The 21863-nt window shown below is 40.6% G+C and overlaps 2 protein-coding genes across 11 annotated transcripts in view; both read right to left on the bottom strand.

The window, feature by feature from the left end:
• The window catches only part of Znf410 (zinc finger protein 410), a 29965-nt gene extending 13354 nt beyond the window's left edge, over positions 1–16611 (bottom strand). For 3 of the 4 annotated variants that reach the window (XR_009593030.1, XM_021634153.2, XM_021634154.2), the window contains exons 1-7: positions 16480–16611; positions 12647–12828; positions 11593–11728; positions 9140–9358; positions 7212–7403; positions 2717–2867; positions 679–860 (exon numbers count right to left, since the gene is read on the bottom strand). Coding sequence is in view for 3 of the 4 variants with exons in the window: in XM_021634153.2 (XP_021489828.1) it covers positions 679–860; positions 2717–2867; positions 7212–7403; positions 9140–9358; positions 11593–11728; positions 12647–12679 (913 nt within the window). In the remaining variant the exon portion in view is untranslated. Of the gene's footprint in view, positions 1–678; positions 861–2716; positions 2868–7211; positions 7404–9139; positions 9359–11592; positions 11729–12646; positions 12829–16271; positions 16407–16479 lie in introns of those variants that run through there. The other variant, XM_060387849.1, reaches the window with a different exon arrangement.
• Positions 16612–17689: 1078 nt separating this feature from the next.
• Positions 17690–21863, bottom strand: part of Ptgr2 (prostaglandin reductase 2) — a 30189-nt gene continuing 26015 nt past the window's right edge. For all 7 annotated transcript variants that reach the window (XM_060387852.1, XM_060387851.1, XM_021634146.2 and 4 more), the window contains one exon: positions 17690–19636. In XM_060387852.1, coding sequence (XP_060243835.1) covers positions 19560–19636 — 77 coding nt within the window. In that variant the 3' untranslated portion in view covers positions 17690–19559. The remainder of the gene's footprint in view (positions 19637–21863) is intronic.

Below are 21863 nucleotides of genomic sequence, written 5' to 3'. Positions count from 1 at the left end.
GCATGGGTTTCACTTTCTAACTGCCTATAAAGTGTACTTCCTGTCATTTTAGCAAAGACTCAGAGAGTGGCATGGAAACAGGGGAGAGGTGTACATTCTGACTGGTGATCTGAGTTTAGTGATTAAGTTTTGCAAAAACACATATCTAACAACGGCTCCAAAAACACCCATAGGATCTCAGACTAAGAAGCAAGGAATCTTCATTTTGCTTCTTTCACTTCTTATTCTATTTCTCATGTTATGAGCTCTAACAAGAATGCAAGCACTTAAAGTTCAGGAGTTGTATCTTATCATCTCCTATTTAATGCTCTATACCATTTGTATGACTGAATAAATACAATTATGCAGTGTTCAGAGACTCTGGACAACAGGTGGACTCATCTCTTATCTCTAAGTATCACTAAGGTTATCTAGGACAACCTTACATTTCTTCCTATAATGCTTCTGGAGACGGACATCAATACTGTCTGTTCCTCACATACAAACTGAGATGGATAAATATTACTGATAAGGAATAAACAGAATGCACAAGACAATGAAATTAATAAAATATTTCTTCCGAGTCTATCAACAACACTGCACCTTCACTTCCATTCTCACTGTGCCTTTCCTAAGCATAGGCAAGCAGCAAGCAAGAGCAGAGCAAGGAGACTGCCCAGGGAACACAGAGCTGCACACCTGTGTGGATGCGACGGTGGTTCTTCAGGTTTCCAGCCGTGGTGAACTGCTTACCACACCCAGACTCATGGCACATAAAGGGTTTCTCCCCATTGTGTGTCCTCATGTGCACCTTCAGCCTCTGCAGCACATAAAAGCTTTTCCCACAACCTTCTGCAGGGCAGATGAAGGAGCGTTCATTTCTGTAAAGACAATCACAAGCAACAATACCTGAAAACACTTGGTGCTGGTGGTGACAAGTCAATATTTCTACTTACTCTGAAGGCAGACAATAAATTCCAAACTGGGATATATCAAAATAACCCAGTTTGTTACAATTATAAAAGCACAAGCCCAGCTGCAACAGCAATTTCACATTAAGGTAATGGCCGAGGCAAAGATGTCATTATTACAGTTGGATTTGTTTTGTTGTTCTTGCTTTGGTTCTTTGGGATGTTTTCGTTGTTTTGTTTTGTTTTTCCAGGACAATGTTTCTTTGTGTAGCCCTCTGTCCTAGAACCAGGCTGACCTCAAACTCAAGAGATCCACCTGCCTCTGCCTCCCAAATGCTGTAATTAAAGGCAAGGCCACCACCACCTGGTTATTTTTATTTACTTTCACATGCATGGGTGTTTTGCCTGCATTGTCTGTGCACTGCATGCACGCCTGATGCCTGCGGTGGCCAAAAAAGGGCATCAGATCCCTGAAACTGAAGTTACAGGTGGCTGTGAAACACTTTGTGGTTGCCGGGAATCAAACCTGGGTCCTCTGCAAGAACATCCAATGCTCTTAACAGCTAATCCATCTCTCTAGTCCTTACATATTATATTAAGTTCTCAGGTTATTTTGTAATGAGATGATAATTTTTGCTCTTTAAGATATTTAGGGGCTGGAGAGATGGCACAGTTGTTAAGAGTCTGCTCTTCTGAAGGACCTGGGTTCAATTCCCAGCACCCACATGGCAGCTCACAACCATCTGTAATACCATTTGCAAGGGATATGACACTCTCACACTAATGCACTTAAAATAAAACTAAACAAAATTAAAAAAAAAAAGATATTTAGGTGCCAAATGTCTTATTAAATATTTATCAGGAATAAGGTAATGAGAGGTAGAGGCAAGAGAATCAGGAATTCAAAGACATCCTTTTTTTATACAGAAAGTCTGAAGCTTTCCCAGGGTCATATGCCTCAAATAAAATAACAGGACAACACAATTCTTTCTATTAACATGCATGAGCCTTGAACCAGGTATGGTGATGCACACTTATCTTAGTTCATGGGAAGCTAAGGAAAGGATCCCGAGTTTGCCAGCTAGAGCAAACAATAAGAACTTGCCATTAAAAAACAAATAAACAACAACAAACAGGTGTTGGGGATATAGCTCAAGAAAAAGCATATTTTAAGCATGCTAAAAAGGCCTGGTTTAGATGCCAGAACAACACATACAAGAGCCTTCGAATTAGGTGTCATGCCTATAAACCCAACACTTGGAAGGCTGAAACAGAAAGATCATTTAAGCTTAAAGAATTTGAAGCAACTTGGCAGCACAAGATTCCATCCAAAACCAAATGAATAAAAACCAGATGTCTGGGGACTGGAGAGATGGCTCAGTGGTAAAGGGCACTGGCTGCTCTTCCAAAGGACCTGGTTCAAATGTCAGCACCCACATGGTAGTTCACAATTGTCTGTAATTCCAGTTCCAGGGGATCTGACACCCTCACATAGACATACATGGAGGCAGAATACCAACGTAAATAAAATAAAACAATTTTTTTAAGTTTAAAAAATAAGAGAGAGACAGATGGACCGACAATAAGAGATCTTGGCTTTCTGAGACATGGTCTCTCTCTATAGTCCAAGCCGATCTCAAATTTGCCAGCCTTCTAAAAGCTAAGATTACAGGTGTATATGTATATATATATATATATATATATATATATATATATATATATCATCACACCTGACTGAAAAAGACATTTCAGCCAGCACAACCGGAGTCCCTGCATTCCTGTAGTTTGTCTATTCGAGGACAAGTTTCTCTTTAGGATTTGCTCACCGGTGAGTCTTAAGGTGGTACTTGAAATGAGCTGGCCACACAAACGTCCGGTCACAGCCTTCAACTGTGCACTTGAGCTTCTTTTCCACTTGAGGAAGGGGCCCAGAATCTTTGGGTTGCCCATCACTAGAACCAAGGTGGACATTTTCTCCTGTAACAAATGACATATTTATAATTCAGAGAATAAACCTGCTCAGATACTCAGATTCAAACAAACTCCTACATTTCATTCCTAGTGATCATTAATCAGGTATCTGCTCACATTTACTTTGTATAGGCATGAGAATACTCTACAGCCCCATCCAGAGAACTAATCACAGTTATCATGTTCCCAAGACTAGGTTTTGACAAATATAGATATATCAAATAAGGCTCCCTTCCACATATTTCACAAAGAATTAAAACTACTCTATAGATACCAGGCATGATGGTACACACCTGTAATCTCAGCTTTGTTGGAGGAGTGGGAGAAGTAGCAGGATCAAAATTCAAGGTCATCCTTGACTGAGTAGTCTCAAAAAAGAACCCACTTTAAAACAAACACCCCACCCATTTTGTTACAGATAGGTTGGCTGGTAGAGAAGTGACACCCAGAGTGAAGGCTACAGAGGTAACTTGAAATTCTAGGTAATAAAACCTTGATTTTTAGGGAAAAAACATTACTCTGGCCGAGTGAGTTAATTGCAGATTTTTATCAAAGATGACCATTCAAAAGACTTCTATTTTTTGAACCAACCTGTTCATTTTCTACCATCTGAAGGATAAGAACAACCTTCTAATTTCCTATCCCACCCCTTTTTGGTTATCCAATGATTAAAAATGTAAAACCTCAGATGAATTTTAAGGTTTTAATCAAACTTTTATAAAAGAGAGAATATCTACAGGTATGTTGTTACATAAATCAAGGGAGGCAAGCAGAGTAAACCACGCCTCCATTAAATGTACATAAGATCGGTTAATGAAAAAATGTATGCAAGCTCCATACCAGCAGGCAGTGTTCCTTCTCTTTCACTGACTTCAGAATATTTCGGGACAACAAAGGAGAGCACTCCTAGTTTCTCCCTCTGCCATGAGCATGCTGAGTTTCTCTGTATTACATACAATTTAGAAATGGCATTTATGCCGGGCCTGGTGGTTCACGCCTTTAACCGCAGCACTCTGGGAGGCAAAGGCAGGCAGATCTTTGTAAGTTCGAGGGCAGCCTGGTCTATAAAGTAAGTCCAGGACAGCCAGGGCTATTACACAGAGGAAACCCTGTCTCAAAAAACAAAAAAACAAAGGGGCATAGGAAAAGAAGAGTGAGGGAAGGTGGGATTGGGAGAGAATGAGGGAGGAGGCTACAGCTAGGATACAAAGTGAATAAACTGTAATTAATCAAAATAAAATAAAATTTAAAAAAAGAATGTGATTTGTATTTCCAATTTTCACTCTGTAAAGGATATAATGTGCTATATTTTTCATAGTCCCTATAAACAGTTGCTCAAAGGCAGTTTCTGTCCCCCTAGCAATCTTTCTATCACTACATTCTCCTTTACAATTGATTTTATCAAGTTAACTGTTATGAAATAATTGTCTTAGGTCAGGACATAATTTCAGATGTTTCCTGCTGGCTAACATTAACATTTTCTTTCATAATATTGTTATCCATTTTTAAAAACATATTTAATCAACAAAGTTAAGTTTTAACCAGGACAAAAGTATATATAACATAAAAATTTCTCATTAATCTGAGATTCAACTAATCAGTTTCTAATGAAAGGTTGATGGTTGATAGAAGCACTGTGCTAATCTAGAGATTGACATCAGTAAACAACTGGAGCTTTGTAAATTCAATTTTGTACATAAATTAAGAATACAGAGAGCAACAGAACCAAAAAATTTGAACAAAGGGGTCTTTCCAGAGATTCATATTCCAACCAAGTACCATGCATGGAGATAACCTAGAACCCCTGCACAGATGTAGCCATGGCAGTTCAGTGTCCAAGTGGGTTCCATAGTAATGAGAACAGGGACTGCCTCTGACATGAACTGATTGGCCTGCTCTTTGATCACCTCCCCCTGAAGGGGGAGCAGCCTTACCAGGCCACAGAAGATGACAATGCAGCCACTCCTGATGAGATCTGATAGACTAGGATCAGAAGGAAGGAGAGGAAGACCTCCCCTATCAGCGGACTTGGGGAGGGGAATGCATGGAGACAGGGGAGGGAAGGTGGGATTAGAAGGGGAGGAGGGAGAGGTTTATGTGGGAATACAAAATGAATAAAATATAATTAATAAAAATTAAAATTAAAAAAAAAAAGAATACCAAGGGCCAGCAAAATGACTCAATGGGTAAAGGTTCTTGTTGCTAAGCTTTAAGAACTTCATTTAATCTCTAGGACTCACAAGGGAGAAGGAGATCCAACTTTCACAAAGTTGTCCTCTAATCCCTACAGGTATGTAAGCAGGCATACACATACAAAAAAAAAAAAGAAAAGAAAACAAAAATAATGTTGAGTTGGACAAAGTTGCATATGCATATAATAGCAGGGGCTGAGACAAGGAAATAGAGAATTTGAGGTGGCCTATGTCACAGAGAAAAAGAAAATGTTAAAAAAAAAAAAACAACAAAAAAACCCTCACCAACCAAAGAGAATACATGGACAGGACCTAGGTGGCCTACACATACGTAACCTATGGGAAGTTTGACCTTGTTGAGCGGGTGCTGTCTATGACATGCACTGTGTTACCTGCTTTTGGTCACTTCCCCCTATTGGGGCTGCCTTGCCTGGCCTCAGTGGATGAGGATGAGCTCAGTCATGATGCAACTTGATGTGCTGGGGTGGGTTGGTGGGGAGAGGGGCTCCCCTTTTCTGAGGAGAAGGGGAAAGGGGAGGGGGAAGAGGGTGGGAAGGAAGGGCCAGGGAGAAAGGAGGGAGGGGGCTATGATTGGGTTATAAAGTAAATATATAAATTAAAAAATCTCACTAGTATAATTTTAATAAAACAAATACATAATGGATAAACTAGGGATGTAGCTCAGATGAAAGGCCTGAATTTGATTCCCAAACTCACATCAACCATGCATGATAGCATACACTTCTAACTCCAGTACTCTTGAGGTAGAGGCAAGAGAATCAAAAGTTCAAGGCCATCCCTAGCTTAGCTACATAGTAAGTTTCATAGTAATCTGGGAAAGATAAGATAATGTAAAAAGGAAAGAAGGAAGGAAGGAAGTTAGGAAAGTAGGAAGGAAAGAGAGAAAAAGAAAGACAGCCAGGCAGGCATGCAGACAGACAAAGACATACATACATACTTATAAACAATAAAGCAAGGCTAAGAAATCAATAGAACCCATCCTCTTTAACATTAAAGATTACCAATACACGATCAAATATAGGGCTGATTTTTTCACACACATACACAAAGCAGACAGGATGGTATATGCCTGTAAGCCTAGCTACACAAGAGGTAAAACAGGAGGATAAGCCTGCACGGTGGCATGCACTGAGGACAGCCCGGTCTACAGAGCGAGTTCCAGGATAGCCAGGGCTACACAGAGAAACCCTGTCTTGAAAAACCAAAAGAGCCCACCACCACCACTACCACAAAAAACAAAACAAAAGGCAGGAAGATAACATTTCAGGCCAGCTTGGGAACTTAGTAAGACCTTGCCCCAGAACATGGTAAGAAAGGGCTGCAGATAGAACCGGCTGGGTTCGGTAGAACACCTGCCTAGCAGGCAGGAGATCTTACATGACCCAATACTGAGAGGAAATCAAGGAATAGCATGTGTGCTAAGACGCATTAAAGTACTGAAGCAGAGGCAGGCAGATCCCTGTGAATTCAAGGCTACCCTGATCTACATAGTGCATTCTAGGACAGCCAGAGCTACAGAGATCTTGCCTCAAAAAACAAAAACAAACAAACAAACAAAAAAAAACTGAGTAAAATCACCTCATTATATGGTAATTAACAAAACTGCCATGAATATCAACATAGCTTTAGCAGAATAAGTCAGACTCAGCATTAAGTTTATAATTCTATTTTTATTAACTGATAAAGCTACTTTAATTTCTTTGAGCTCTAAATATAAGACATTTATATAATTTTTATCTTTACATATTTAAGTACAATTACAATAAAAAACATTCAAGATAACCTCAGAATCTGTACTATTTTCCCATTTTTGGAGACATGGGCTATGTAGCCCATGCTGGCCTTGAAACTGCAATCCTCCTGCTTCAGCCTCATGGATGCTGTGACTAAGGCTTTGTGCCACCGTTACCAGGCCCCTAGTTGTTCTCTAAAAGACACTCTGAACATTTCTTAAAAGTTAGAAATTCAAAACATAAGTTTAGTTGATTTGGTAGACAAAGCCCAAGTTGTTTTATAAAATAGGACAATTCTATTTTTAGGTCACCATCGTAATCAACAAAATAATTTGTTACACACAATTCAAAGAACAGCTATTGCATTACCCAACGTCTGTATGAAAATGGCATAGGAGCCTCACCGCTGCTGCTGGTTTTTGCATTCTTTGCTAGTTGTGCACGGGTGGCAGCAATCAAACTGTCATGGGCCAGTTCCTGAACCCGGAGGAACCATGGGATACCACTGTCTGTGTTCTCCCCAGACAGAAAGTCATTCCCTGAGTCCTCTGTCTCATCCTGTACAAGCACGAAGTGCTCAGCTGAAGAGCCCAGACCTGGGAGAAAGAAGAGCAAGAAGATCAACCAACACCCTTTCATTAGTCCTGGCCCAGAGACTTTATGTCCTGAATCAATCATTCTAGATCTTTCCCTCTCCAAGTTTCTCTTCTCATAAATTATTAAGATATCATTTTCCCATTCAGCCCACAGTCTAATTGTTAACTCTGCCTCCTCTTGTTTCAGAGGCAAAATGCTCCTTCCAGGCAACCAGGCCACCTCCCACTTGAAAATTTCCAAACTCAGTCATTCTCTCTTGCATGTTTCAGTTAAGATCTCTCTCATTGAAGCTGGAAAGGTGGCTCAGCCCTTAAGAACTGGGATTAAAGGTGAACCCCCCCAGACCAACAAGGTTTTTTGTTTGTTTTAGCTCCTCACCTTTCTTCTTCTTTCTTTTTTCAGAGTTCAGAACTTTTAGTCTGCCCTATAAGGTCATTGAAGTAAAAATGTGATGAATATTTTTAGTTTTTCAAGACAAGGCTTCTTTGTGTAGCCTTGGTTGTCCTGGAGTCATTTTCTAGACCTGCCTGCCTCTGCCTCCTTGAGTGCTGGGGTTACAGGTGTGTACCACTGTGCTCAGCTCCAATGTTGTTTTTTAAAATGTATTATTATTATTGGTTTTGTGTGAAACAGGCCCTGACTATGTTGCCTAGGATAGTCTCGAACTTGTTGCTCTCCTGCTTCAGCATCATGGGCACTGGGTTTCCAGGTATATACTAAGTTTCAAAAATAACTCTACCTGCTAACTTGTATTTCCATTCAGTCACACTCACTTCTCTCCACACATCTACCTTCCAATAACTTATTTTTGCAAAGGCCACCAGATAGATATTTAATCACAGTAGTCCATCCTAGAATACTTGGAATCTTTTAGTATCTTTTTTTCTTAAAACATTTTCTTCCCTTGGTTTCCCAAGCACCATTCTCTTCCAGTTCTACTGGTGGTGCTGCTGCCCTCTTAAATGTCCTCTTTCCCAGGTTCCTAGGCTTACCCCTTTCACACCTATGCTTCAAACTTCCCTGGAATCAATGACTGTATGACCCATGCTTTACATTTCCTGGGTGTGATGAGCAGCCCAACTGCCTACTTTGTACCATATTTCTCCAGAACACTGGATCCCTCTTTTTAACTCTCTAAAGGATACTCTCTCCTTGATATGCCTCCAAAATCAAAACATCAACAGACATAATTGGAACTAAGAATCCTCTCCCAAGCCTCTTCTTGCTCTCACTCTCCTGGTCAAGGGCAGCACATTAATTTCCCAAACAAGAAATGTTCCTCTTGCAAGGTGTAGTGACACACTTCGCCCCTGCACTCAGCAGCAAGAGGCAGAGGGTCCCATATTCAAGGCAGTCAAGGCTACATGGAGAAACCACACTACACAAGGAGTTCACCCTTTGATATACAGCACCTAACACTCAACACTCCTTCCAGGAGTGGGCAGGGTCCTCATTTTGCAAACAAATTGTGCTGAGGAGAAGAACAGGAGTGATAAAAGCCAAAGTAAAGAGCAGACCTTTCTTACATTTGGCAAAATTAATAACCAACTATCTCACAAACTTAAACAAGAGGAAATGCAGAGTCATCATACAATCTTCCTGCTTCCTTTATATATTCAACTGGTCACAAGGTCACACAAGATTCTTTGCATCTTATGTACATTAAATATTTGTCCCACCTTTACCTTTTTCCCCTTAAAAAAATGAGTCGAGTTCAGAAAAGACTAAAACCTACCTGCTCTTGTTAGGTTAAGGAGAATAAAAGAAGTGCTGTCACTTGGCTGTAGGTCTTGCAACAAGCTAGGAGAGTCTGGAGTGGACAAAAACTCTGGGGACTTCTGCACAGTCTGAGCCCTTGTCTCTTCTCCGTCTGGGCCCACATTCACCTGAAGACTCCTCAAAACAGCTGAAGAAGGGACCTCCTTGGAGGAATTAGTATGATTTGCAGTATCATCTAGTGGAGGAAATAGCAAAGCTTTATGCAGTACTAACCTCCAGGGAGCTCACCTTTTCAATACATAGCACCTAAGAACAAAACTTAAATTCGTTTCTAGCACCCTTACAAGAACAGGCTGCAGTCTCATTTTTGTAAATACAAAACCTACCATAGAATCATCATAGGGGGAAAACAGCATGGGAAACCACTGACATTTTGTAGAATAATCAGTATTCGTCATTACAGTTTTTGGGTTTATTTTGAATGTACATAAATAATTTAAAGACTTGCTCTAAAGAAGTAGATTTCTGTGAGTTAGAAGCCAACCTGATCTACAGAGCAAATTCCAGAATAGCCAGGACTATATAGAGACCCAGTCTCAAAATTCCAAAAGAGAAGCTTGTTCTAAGGGTGGCTACATGGAGATTCTGAAACTCTGCCCCCACCCTGCCAAGACAAGAGTTTCTCTGTGTAGCCTTGGCCATAGTGGACTCACTTTGTAGACCAGGCTGGCCTCGAACTCACAAGAAATCCACTTGCCTCTGCCTCCCAGAGGGCTGGGATTATGTGTGTGGGCCACCACGACCAGCTCACCTTCTTTTTTTTTTTTTTTTTTTTTAATATATAGTCATTATAACAGAGTAAGGACTTTTTTGCTTCTATTTTAATTCCCTCTGCTATTCTTACTCAACAATTTAAAATTGAGACAAAAAAGTCAGGAGGTCAGAAAACTTAACTAAAAAAACCTAGCTATTTGTATAGCTTGAAGGAGAGATTTGGAGAATATGACTCACAATATGTTAGCAGAAACATAAGAACAGATGTGAAAGAGCTAGGATTACCAAGGGAAACTTTTAAAGGACTCATTTTATTCCATGTGTATGTATGTGCAAGCACATCTGTATGGGTGTTCATGTCTATTCATGAGGGAAGCCAAAATAGAGTATCAATCCATGAACATTGGCTCCTCCCTTTAATCCCAGCATTGAGGAGGCTGAAACAGATGAATCTCAGTTCAAGGTCAGCCTGGTCTACACAGCAAGTCCTCCTTTCAAACAAAACAGTGTGTCAGATCTTTACAGTTGTTTTTTAAATTTGCTACATTTACTTAGAGTGTGTGCCTGTGCATTCATGCTGCTCTGCATATGTGGAAGTTTGAGGGCAACTTCCAGAAGTCAGTTCTCTTTTTCACCATGTAAGTTCCAGGGATCAAACTAGGGTCACCAGGCTTCATGACAAGCTCCTTTTTGTTCTGTGGAGTCAAACTCCAGTCCTCATGACTGCATAGCAAGTGCTCTCAGCCAGTGAACCATCTCTCCAGCCCAAGACAGGAAAGTTTTATCGTTTTTATCGTTGGTTGAATATGTTTTTCTTGAATCTTAAAAAGACTCAGTCTTTACAGAACATATTAGAAGGTAGTAATCAGAATTTAAAACAAACAACTGTCATCAACAAGCTAACACTGACCTCCCCCTGATTAGAATTAACATTTCAAATAGTCCTCAAATAGGTTAGATTTAAAAGAAAGAAAGGAAGAAAAACAGAAAAAAGAAAAGAAAAAAAAAGAAGAGAAGAGAAGAGAAGAGAAGAGAAAAGAAAAGAAAAGAAAAGAAAAGAAAAGAAAAGAAAAGAAAAGGCCTTTAAAAATATTGTATAGGGCCAGTGGTAGCACACAGCCTTTAATTCCAGCAAAAGCAGAGGCAGGTAGATTACTATGAGTTCCAGGCCCATCCGGGCTACATAGCCAGGACCTCGTGTCAAAAACAAACAAACAAAAAACTATAAAATCATTTCCTCAACTACACTAGATTTTATACCATTACATCCATCGCTACAGCCTGGCTTCTTACCTTTCTCTACCAATACTAATGATCTCCTCCTTTCCATCTTTGTGTCCTTGGCCTCTTAGGGGCCTTTGACACAGATTTTTCTTGGGTCACATGACTCTTAGCTGTGCTGACATTCATTTCAATACTCTATTCTACTTTATTCTTCCCTCTTTTTCAGGTTCTCTTGCCTGATACTGTCAAAAGGGAGTCCCACAGTGCTGCAGTAGTCTTCCTGTCTCACATTCAGATAATCAATCCTATGGCTCACACTACTTAGACCCTCATGACTTCCATGGCTGCTTTTTTCCATGATTTCTAAATTTTAGTTCTATCAATCAAAATCAAATATCCATTCGACTCTTGCCACAGAGTAGGCTAACCTCTTAAGTCTTCTTTGTCCTCTCTGCAGTAAACATATTTTACCTGGTAACATTAGCCGACTGCATTCTGAGGCCTCTGTCACTGGAAGGAGGGATAAGCAAGTAATGTCTTTAGCTTCTGATTCTACTAGCCCTTGTCCCAGGGGGATGGAGGTATTCTGAACAAACTGAACCAGGAGCTGAGGAGGGGAAAAGAGGGAACACTGAGAAACAGGGTTGTTAGGAATGAATCTCAACTTTTAAATTTATCAACAAATGATAATATAATTACATCTTATTCCTGGTCTCAGTCATATACACAGAAAAACTAAATTAAGTACATTTATTAAGGTGTTTGTTCTACAGAACAGTTATTTATAAAATTAAGTTAATCTGTCATTTTCTATCAAAGAAAAACTTTAAAAGTGTACTTTGAAATGATGAGCTGGTTTTTTAAAAAAAAAAATCAACTGCACAGTACTGGTTACTTCTTACAAAGCATTTTCCTGGCTAGAGGTTCAATTAATCTTCCTATTAAATTCCCAAATGAACATGTATTTTTTTACAAATGAGGAATCAATCTGAAAACACTGACTTGCCTAAGATGACATAACTAGTTAGAGTTCCAGTCTTCAAAATTAAGTAGTGATTTCAAATTTGGTGACTTTTGTATTTAGTACTTTATATTATGGAACCCAAACTTATAAAAATTAAGGTACAAAAAGTGATTGAAATTGTAAAAGGATTAACTCTCCCAATAATGTTCAGAAAGAAAATAATTTTCAATTATATATAAAATTAACAATTTGTATAAATATATACACACATATATAGCATAATTACATAGTATAAAAATACTTTAGGAATATAAGATATTTTATTAATTTAAGCACTTTAAGTATTTCATTAACTACTTAAATAGTAAATGTAAAAAACTCACAAAAGATAGAAACAGAATAATGAAGTCTTTGAGAAAACATTAAGTAACATAAAAATCATAAACTGAGAGTTGTAGTAAAAATCATTTGGCTCACACAGTCAAAACTGTTTACTATTAAGCCACTACAGAAGTTGTTTCCTGACCAACGGACTAAGAATAAACAGCTGAAGAGGCTCACCTCTGGTTTGGACTCTAACTCATCTGATAACATTGATTCAGCTTCTGAAATCCTGTAGCTGTTCGGGGGACAGGTTCAAATCTAATTCAGAGTCTAAGACACCTTCCTTTCACAGTCATATCCCTTTAAGAAACATTATGCTTTTCCTTAGGATGCTGAACTAGGTTGGTAATCAATTTAACCTAAAATAAGGGTAAAAAGAGAAAGACACAGCATTAAGAGCAGCAGGAAAATGTAGCCAAATAAACAAAAGCATCCTTTTATATCTAAAAATCACAAGTAGATAAAGAATTCAGCCCATAACATTTGTTTAAACTAGAACAAACCAATAAATATCAAACCTTATAAAAGTATTGCTTTGGTAAACTATTTCTACTTACTTTAAAAAATTTATTTTTAGCCAGGCTGTGGAGGCACATGCCTTTGATGCCAGCATTTGGGAGGCAGAGGCAGGCAGATCTGTGTGTTTGAAACCAGCCTGGTCTACAGAGTGAGTTCAGGACAGCCAGGGCTACACAGAGAAACCCTGTCTTGAAAAAAATATATATATTTCATGCATGTGTAATGCCCTGTGTGTCCAAGTGTCCACAGAGTTCAACAGAAGGTATCAGACTCTCCTGGAGCCCCAAGGAGTCCCAGGTGGTTGTAAGCTGCCCTGTGTGGATGCTGGGAACCAAATTCTGGTTCTCTGCAAGAACAGCAAGTTCTCTTAAGCACTACTTCTAATGAAGCTCTGACTGGCTTGAAATTCACACATAGACAGCTGGCCTCCTGTGCTCTCCTACCCTTCCCTCCTGAGTGCTGGCAGGGAGTGCAGGTATCATCACACCTGCCTATGAAAAGGCCTTAAATATGGAAAAGCTACATTTCCAAAGATGTTCATCAAAAATATAAGACAAGGGCTGGAGAGATGAGCACTATCTGCTCTTCCAAAGGTCCCAAGTTCAATTCCCAGCAACTATATGGTGGCTCATAACCATCTATACTGGGATTTGATGCCCTCTTCTGGCATGCAGGTGTACATGCTGATAGAGCACTCACCTACATTAAATAAATAAATCTTTAAAAAAATATATAAGACAAAAAACTGGAAGCAACATACAATTGCTTTTTAGAAAACTTGAGCACATACACACATACACACAATATAGGGCACAGCTATATGGCATTGTCACTTCAAAATACAATTATGTGCGGGGATGTAGTTCAGTGGCAGAACATTTGCATAGCATGTACAAGTACCTGGGTTTGATTCACAACACCACAAATATGCACACACACACATGATTATTAACACCATACAACAACAAAGAAAACTGATTACAAATCTATTTCCCATTTTAACATTAATTATAACATGCATTAAAAAAGAAGAAATTCACTCAGATAGTAACAAGAGCTATACTGTGTAATAGGACAGCATGACTTTCTTTTCTTGGTTCTAAAAGGTAATTATGCTGTTTTGATAATTTAAAAATAAGCCTAGCAGGGGCATGGTGGTACACACCTATGATCTCAGCCTGGGCTCTAACAGCAAATTCAAGGCCTGTCTGGGCTACTCTATCTGTGATATTCTATCTCAGAAAGCCAAAAACTAATACTAATCAAGTCTAGAGGTGTTAACTCAATGGTAAAGCATGTGACAGGGCTCTGAGTGCAAGCATGTCTCTAAAAGATTGAGTCCAGCCTGGTCTATATAGTGAGTACCAGACCAGCCAAGGTCTCAAAAATGAAGTTTCACTGAGACAGTTTACCTAACACAAAATTTGCCCATTTTACTAAAAATGTATTGTGCATGGTTTACACCACATGTATGCAGTACCCATGGAGGCAGAGGGCAATAGACCCTCTGAAACTGGAGTTACAGATGGTTGTAAATCACCATGTGAGGTGCTGACAACTAAACCAGCTCCTTTACAAGAGCAGCGAGCCATCTCTCCAGATCCCAAACTCACACATTTTGAAAAGCACAGTTAAACTGACTTTAAGTGTATTCATAGTTCCAGATTCACAGGCACTAGTGGTTTTGTTTGTTTGACTGTTTTGGGGGGAGGGGTAGCTGAAGGCAAACAGACAGGCTCTTGCATAGCTCAGGCTGACCTACAATTCTACATGTATCTGGGACTGGCCTTAAACTTCGGCTCTCTCCTGCTTACACCTACCAGTACTGAGATTAAGGTATTTACCACCATGCGTGGCTAATTTTACATTTTCCCAAAAGACCCCCTGAAATCACTACCCACTTCTAATGTAGTCATTACTGTGCATTTAAAGGACTTCCATAAAAGCTTCCCTGTGAGCACATAAAAAGCACTAAATAAATATTCAGCTAAAGGGTAATATAACAAATGATATCCAATTCCCAACCCCTTTTACTCCTGACTTCTCAATTCCAAACCTTCATTATTATTTGCTGAGTAATTTTGCATACCTATCCATCAGCATTTCAAACCAAACCATGTCAAACCCAGATTATCATCTCCCCTGCCAAACCTGTTCTTCTTGAGTTATCCCTTTTGTTGCTCAATCCTCTTCCCACTCGCCTGCAAAGGCTACCAAGCAGTGCCTCTCATGCTATACACTTAAATAATCCCAGCCATTACTAACTTCCTCAAATTTATTCCTCCTATGATGTTGTTTAGATTTCTCAGTATCTTTCAACACTTTTTTTTTTCAGTCAACTACACTATTAACACAGGCTCTAACTGGGCTTTAAGTTACCTTCCCTATCTTTCTTGTACCCAAACACTGATTATTTTTCCAAATACAAAAATGTTTGTCACTTCTTGAACACAAAGTTTGGTCTCAGAATAATGGTCAAATCCCTGAGAATAAATCTCTTCACTGTCATACTCAATGCCACCATTACCCGCCCCCCCCCAAAAAAAAAACCCTAGAAATTGTAGAAAATACCCAAAATTCGACACCTACTCGGATGCAAAGCTTAGACTCCAAAACTTCTGATGTTTGTTTGTCCTGTATTATGCCATACTCTACTATAACAGGACGTAATTTCTCAATGCCAAACACCCAGAGTTGCCCGTCTTTACTTCAAAATGCTTTACTCTCTTCGCATGTGTTACACTGACCCTGTGTCAAAGACTAATGTAAAAGTATGACCTCTTAATCCCAAACCAGTAATATTTAAATCCCAAATGGTATCCAAGTACATCTCTGAGCCTCATGCGCAAGTGGGATAAAGTTTAATAAACTAATTGGATCCTCTTCTCGAGAAACCAGAGGACAAGTTCAATGCACAAAGCACATCCTGGCTGCAAACACTCGCTGCCCACACACGGGCCTGAAGTGACAGGCAAAGGACACATCACAGGTCCCGGCCCTGGTCCGCAGACGGCTCCATTCCCGACCAAGGAATGAGTGGACGCAGGAAAGGAACCGGCAGCTCTGGGTGAAACGCTAGCAGGGCACCGCTGCCAACCCTTCCCGCCAGCACAAAGGCCTCAGTCAAAGGCCCGGAGGTCCGCCGGCAGGCCCAGCTGCGGGTGTAGTCCGGAGCCTCCGCCCCAGGGACTCGCTAACTCCGGCTTTCTGGGGGACAGTCTGGCTTCCAAGCACCCTCCCGCAAAAAACAAGCAAAGAAGACGCAACAGCGCGGCCCCAAAACCTGAAAGGGGAAGTGCCGAAGGCGCCGGGCTTCGGACTGGTCGCTCCCGGCCCGCTAGACGCCAGACGCCGGGGGAGTCCAGGGGGGCGGCTTCCTTGTGCCCTTCGGGGGCGAACTCGACTCTAGATCCCCCAACTCCGCAGTGGCTTCCTTTCTGTCCGGGACCACCAAGCCGAGCGGGTGTGGCCGGCCACGGCCCGAAGCTCACCTTTCAGTCCAGGGCAGCTGGCTGTCCGTCAGTCAGTCCCGAATTCCGTCCACACACGGCGTCTTCCGGCCCCAGCCGGAAGCAGCTCCAGAGCGGGACAGGAAGTTTGGCCACCCCACACGAGCATCCCCGCTCGCTTTCTTCTCCGCCCAGAGGGTGTCACTCAGGTCGAGGTGTCGACCCTCCGGCAGCGGCTGGGACGGGTCCCCCGCTCCTCCACCCGCAGGGGTCCGGAATGAGGACCCACAGCGCCCCGCCCCCGCCTCTCTGCCCTGCAGGTATGTCGGGGCCGCGAAGTCTGAAACCAGGTCAGTTCGTTCTAGCCGTGACGTAACCGCCTTCCCGCTGATGTGGATGTGTGCGGTGGCAGTGGCCGAGGTGGATGGGGAGGAGGGGGTTAGCGTTCTCCGGAGCAGAGGGCTTAAGACAGCTAACAACGCTCCCGAAACACCAAAACCTCCATAAAGAGGACCCGAAGTCTTCATGGCCCAAGGAGGAGCCCAGAAATCAAGCCTTCCATCGCCCATAGGACTGGGTGTGAATTTAGGCACGTGCGCTGCTTTGGAAACATTTAAGAATTCCTGAGATCTTGGATAGCCTAACTGAAGGCTCAGATACCCGAGTTCCAAGCTGAATAATAGTTCTTGCTGTAACTTTGAGTTTGGCTGACTGCATAAAATGTGAAGACCTGGCTGGCGTGGTGGCACACGCCTGTAACCTAGCACTTACAGCACTTGGGAGTTCCAGGCGAGCTAGGGCTACATAGTGAGACCCTGTCAAAAAAACAGAAACCCATGGTGTGGTTTGGTGATTAAAGATAATGTCCGTGAGAATTAATGTTCTCTCAAGGCGCTTATTTTCAAGTTTTAGAGATAAGCCAGGAGTCTAACTGAGCTAGGGAGTAGTAGTTTGGGTACAAGACGTTCTGGGAGAAAACCTTTCCTCGATACTTGATGCTGGGCACCGAGAAGCGTGGCTGCAATGCCACTTGAGGATTGCCGTGACAAGGACAACTGGTTACACAGTATCTGGAAAAAACCTTGGATGGCAAGGAAATGTTTACTGAAAGTTAAAATCCTCAAGTTTAAGAATTAAAAAACAAAGTTAAATTTGGCAATTACTACTATATGAAGAAATGAAGAACCTTCCAGACAGACAAAGTGGTCCAGAGAAAGTATATAAAAGAAGGTTAGCCCACTGCAAAACTGGATTGAGTGATTACTAATACAATTTTAATACACTTGTTGTAAGTTTTGCCTATAAAGTACATTGGCTATATACATTGGCCATAAGTCAGTCAGAAAACAGCTCCAGTTTGGCTATTCTAAAGGTTGAGTTACAACTAATAAAACAAATGCAATACATCAATACATCTGGAATATTTGTGTCTATAACCACCGGCTATTTACTCAGTCCTATCATTTTCTGAAGCTTGCTCACTTGGGGCTCGATGGGGATTGGGTGTGATTGCTGATTAGCCCCTAGAATACCGATTAGTGTTCTGGCTTGACCACTCCCCCTACCCACTTCAATCACTGAAATTCTGAATGATGTTTATATCTACTTGCCCTCCAAAGTAGAGGCCCAGCATAGTGGTACAGGGCCTTTAACTTAAGCACTCTGTAGGCAGACAGGCAAGTGGATCTTTTGAGTTCCAAGACAGCCTGGATTACATAGCAAGCTACATAACAGACTCTGTCTCAAAAAAAGAAAAAAAAAATTCCTAAAGTAAACACAAGCTTTTATCAATATATAATAAGTTCTTAGGCTTGCAACACAGCCACAAAAAGATCATCTTCTGGATATCAATCTGGTCTTTTGAGCTTCCCATCAATTCGACTGAACTCATTTCTCTTCTCATACCACTCCCAACTCAAAACCTGTGCCCTTCTACCCCAAAACTGTTCCACAATCTATAAATTCTCCCACTGCTGCCCCCAACCCTGTATACTTATACATTAGAAGCCTCTCATTGGGCAGGCTGGAGAGATGACTCAGAACTTTAGAGTACCTGCTGCTCTACCAGAGGATCTGCATTAAAGAACCCAGCACCCACATGGTGGTTCAAAACTCTCCACTTCCAAGGGATCCAATGTCCTCTTCCAGCCCCAGCAGGAAGCAGGCATGAACATGGTGTACAGACAGACATGCAGGTACTTAAAATAAAGATTTTTAAAGCCATTAAAAATCTGGAAAGGCCACCTCAATTCTAATAAGTTTAAGAATAATGTTAAAAAAAATTTCCCAGTTCAACAGATGTTTACTGCCTCTCAGCTAGGATTAGCAGTATGTTTACTCAGTTTTTAAACTAATTTAAAGATATATTATGTATGATCCATTAACAGCTGTGTTAACTCTCCAGGGATTTTTAAATATTTGATACAAATATATGTAATATTAGTTTTTACAAACAAATTAGCTAGGTAGTGAGTGACACCTGCCTGGAATCCCAGCAGTCTCAGCAGTGGGGAACCTGAGGAGTCAGCACAGCCTGAGCTACATTAACACAACCATATCCAATATAGTTATTACTAGTATTATTGTAAGAAAAATAAATCAGGCATAGTGGTACATGCCTATGATCCCAGCACTTAGGAGGTGAGGCCACAAGGATCACCAATTTGAGGCCAGTGTGTACTATTGAGATCCTGTGTCAAAAATAAAAAGGAAAGAAAAACAAATGATACTAACTTTAATTTATTGTGGCAGTGGTTCTCAAGCTTCCTACTGCTGTGACCCTTTAATACAGTTCCTCATGTTTCGGTGACTACAACCATAAAATTATCTTGTTACTTCATAACTGTAATTTTGTTAGTTATGAATAATAGTCATGTAAATATCCAAAATACAACCCCCCCCAAGGGGCCATGACCCACAGGTTGAGAACCATTGTATTATGGTAAGCAGTCATGTTAGATGTATAGAGAATATGATATTGAAGATAAAGATTATGTAATTAAGAAACTATTATCACATTTAAACCAATGATTGTCTATATCGTAAGATTACTTTTTAAATGTGTCTTAATAGTCTTCGTGTAAAGTAGGAAATGTAGGGTTTCTCTGATGAAGATGCATCGACTACAGAGAAGAATCTTCTGAAATGCAGACGATCTGCTTCCCTATGTTGCCTCCGGTCATCATGGACTGGAATGCAACTGAAAAAAAAAAAAAAAACAGGTTGGTTATCTGAAAAGAGAAATGTTACTATATGTTTGTTAGATCTTTTAATCTGAATAATTTCAGTGATTTTTCTTTTTAAATTTATTTTTTGCTGGGTGGTGATGGTATACACCTTTAATCTTTTAGAGGTCTAGGTTCAGTTCCTAGCACCTACGTGACAGTTCACAACCAGTTCCAGGTCATCCAGAGCCCTCTTCAGGTCCTGTCAGACATATATGCGTACATGCATACATGCAGGCAAAACGCTCTTTGTGTGTCTTGTCTATGTGTATGTATGTACACCACATGCATGCCTGCTGCTCATGGAGTTCAGAAGAGAGTGTTGGATTCCCTAGAGCTGGTGCTAGGAATAGGAATGGCTGTGAGCCACCATGTGGGTGTTGGGAACGGAACCCATGTCCTCTGCAAGAAAAACAAGCACTCTCAACCACTAAGCCAACTCTCCAGCTCCAGATAAAAATTAATTACCCCCCAAGACAGTATTTCTCTGTGTAGCCCTGGCTGCCCTGGAACTTGCTGTGAAGACTAGGCTGGCCTTGAACTCACAGAGATCCTCCTGCCTCTGCCTTTGGAGTGTGCTGGGATTAAAGGTGTGTGTGTGCCACCAGTATTCAGCTTCTGTGTGTGTGTTTAATATTACACACAGAAGGAGACTCATAGTGTATACATGTAATCCCAGCACTCTGGAGCCAAGGCTAGAGGATTATGTTGTTTAAGGCCAGTCTGGGCTATACAGCAAGACTCTAAAACAACCAAAAAGAATTGGGCAGGAGAGAGAGCACATTGCCTCCCTCAGATATGCATTATTTTAGAAACCTGGGGAGACATTCCATCTAAACACTGAGCTTGTAAATTGGGGATCTGCCCCTGCTTGGCCTCAAGAAAAAGTTAATGCATTCTAGAATGTGAGGAAAAGAAGAAGAAAAGGGAAAGAGATCTTATTTCAAACAGGTACAAGTAGGATACAACAGAATCCAAATACCATTCTGAATCACTGCTGTTGGGCTGGGGACATAGCCCGGCTGGGAAAGCACCTGCCTCCCCAGCATATGAGAGGCTCTGGGTTAAACCCCAGCACCACAAATAGGAAGACTGTGGCTTTTGCTTGAAGTTGTTGGGACAGGAATATCAGATTTCAGAATAATCCTAAGCCTCGACTCATGAATCCCAGTCTCAAAAAGACTGAAAGACAACAACCCTACTGCTATTTAAGCTGGAAATACCTAGTTGGTATCTATATAGAGGGACAAAATCTGAAGAATAAAGGCAAGTAAATATGGGGCAAAAATATCAGCAAAAACAATTTTAAATAATTCAAAATTTTAGAAGCTTACGTTTTATTTATTTATGATGAAATACAAATGCTGGTTTGGAAATATACTTTTTTTAAAAAAGAAAAAAAATCAGTTTGTCTTAAGCCTTTTCACTTGAAATTAATAAAAGAATATATTAGGCAAAAAAAAAAAAAAAAGGATTTTAGAAATCTGATTTAATCTGATGTCTGAGAAACATTTAATCTAAAAAGTTACCTAAGGCCTATAAAGTTTTCATACTACTTATATTTTTATAAGCTGTCTGAGAAACCAAAGATATATATGTAATATCTGAAATATGAAAACTGCCTCTTGATATAATTTGCATATGGAATATCATGCTGTAAGTGCTCGATCCTCAGCTAGTGGTACTATTTTAGAAGGTTCTGGAAACTTTAGTAAGTGGGACTTCGCTGGAGAAAGACTGTCACTAGAGCTGGGTCCTCCCTGCTTCTGTTTTCTGTCCACCATGATGTGAACACTGCCTTCATGTGCTCCACTATCATGGTGATCTGCCCTACCCAAGTGCATGGGGCCAAGTGACCCATGTGAACTGAACCCTCTAAAATCATGAGCGAAATAATTCCTCCCTAGAATTGTTTCACTTACTTTGTCACAATGATGAAAAAGTAACGAGTACACATTAAATATCACTAGAGTAAACTCTCATGGTGTTGGATTGCAATATTTAAGAAACCTACATATATAGGACAGTTCATAGGGAGGAGATTATTTTTCATTATTTTCATTTTAATTTATTTTTGAGACAGAATCTCACAGAGCTGAGAATGGCTGCGTTGATTATGCTGCCTAGACCACCTGAATTTGGGATTACATAGTAGTGGTTACTACTATGCGTGATTTGTATGGGCTCCATTTATGGTAGACA

Source organism: Meriones unguiculatus, chromosome 7, assembly GCF_030254825.1.
Source record: "Meriones unguiculatus strain TT.TT164.6M chromosome 7, Bangor_MerUng_6.1, whole genome shotgun sequence".
Taxonomy (NCBI): Eukaryota; Metazoa; Chordata; class Mammalia; order Rodentia; family Muridae; genus Meriones; species Meriones unguiculatus.
Note: the sequence above shows the minus strand (reverse complement) of the source record. Positions and strands in the feature narration are given on the sequence as shown.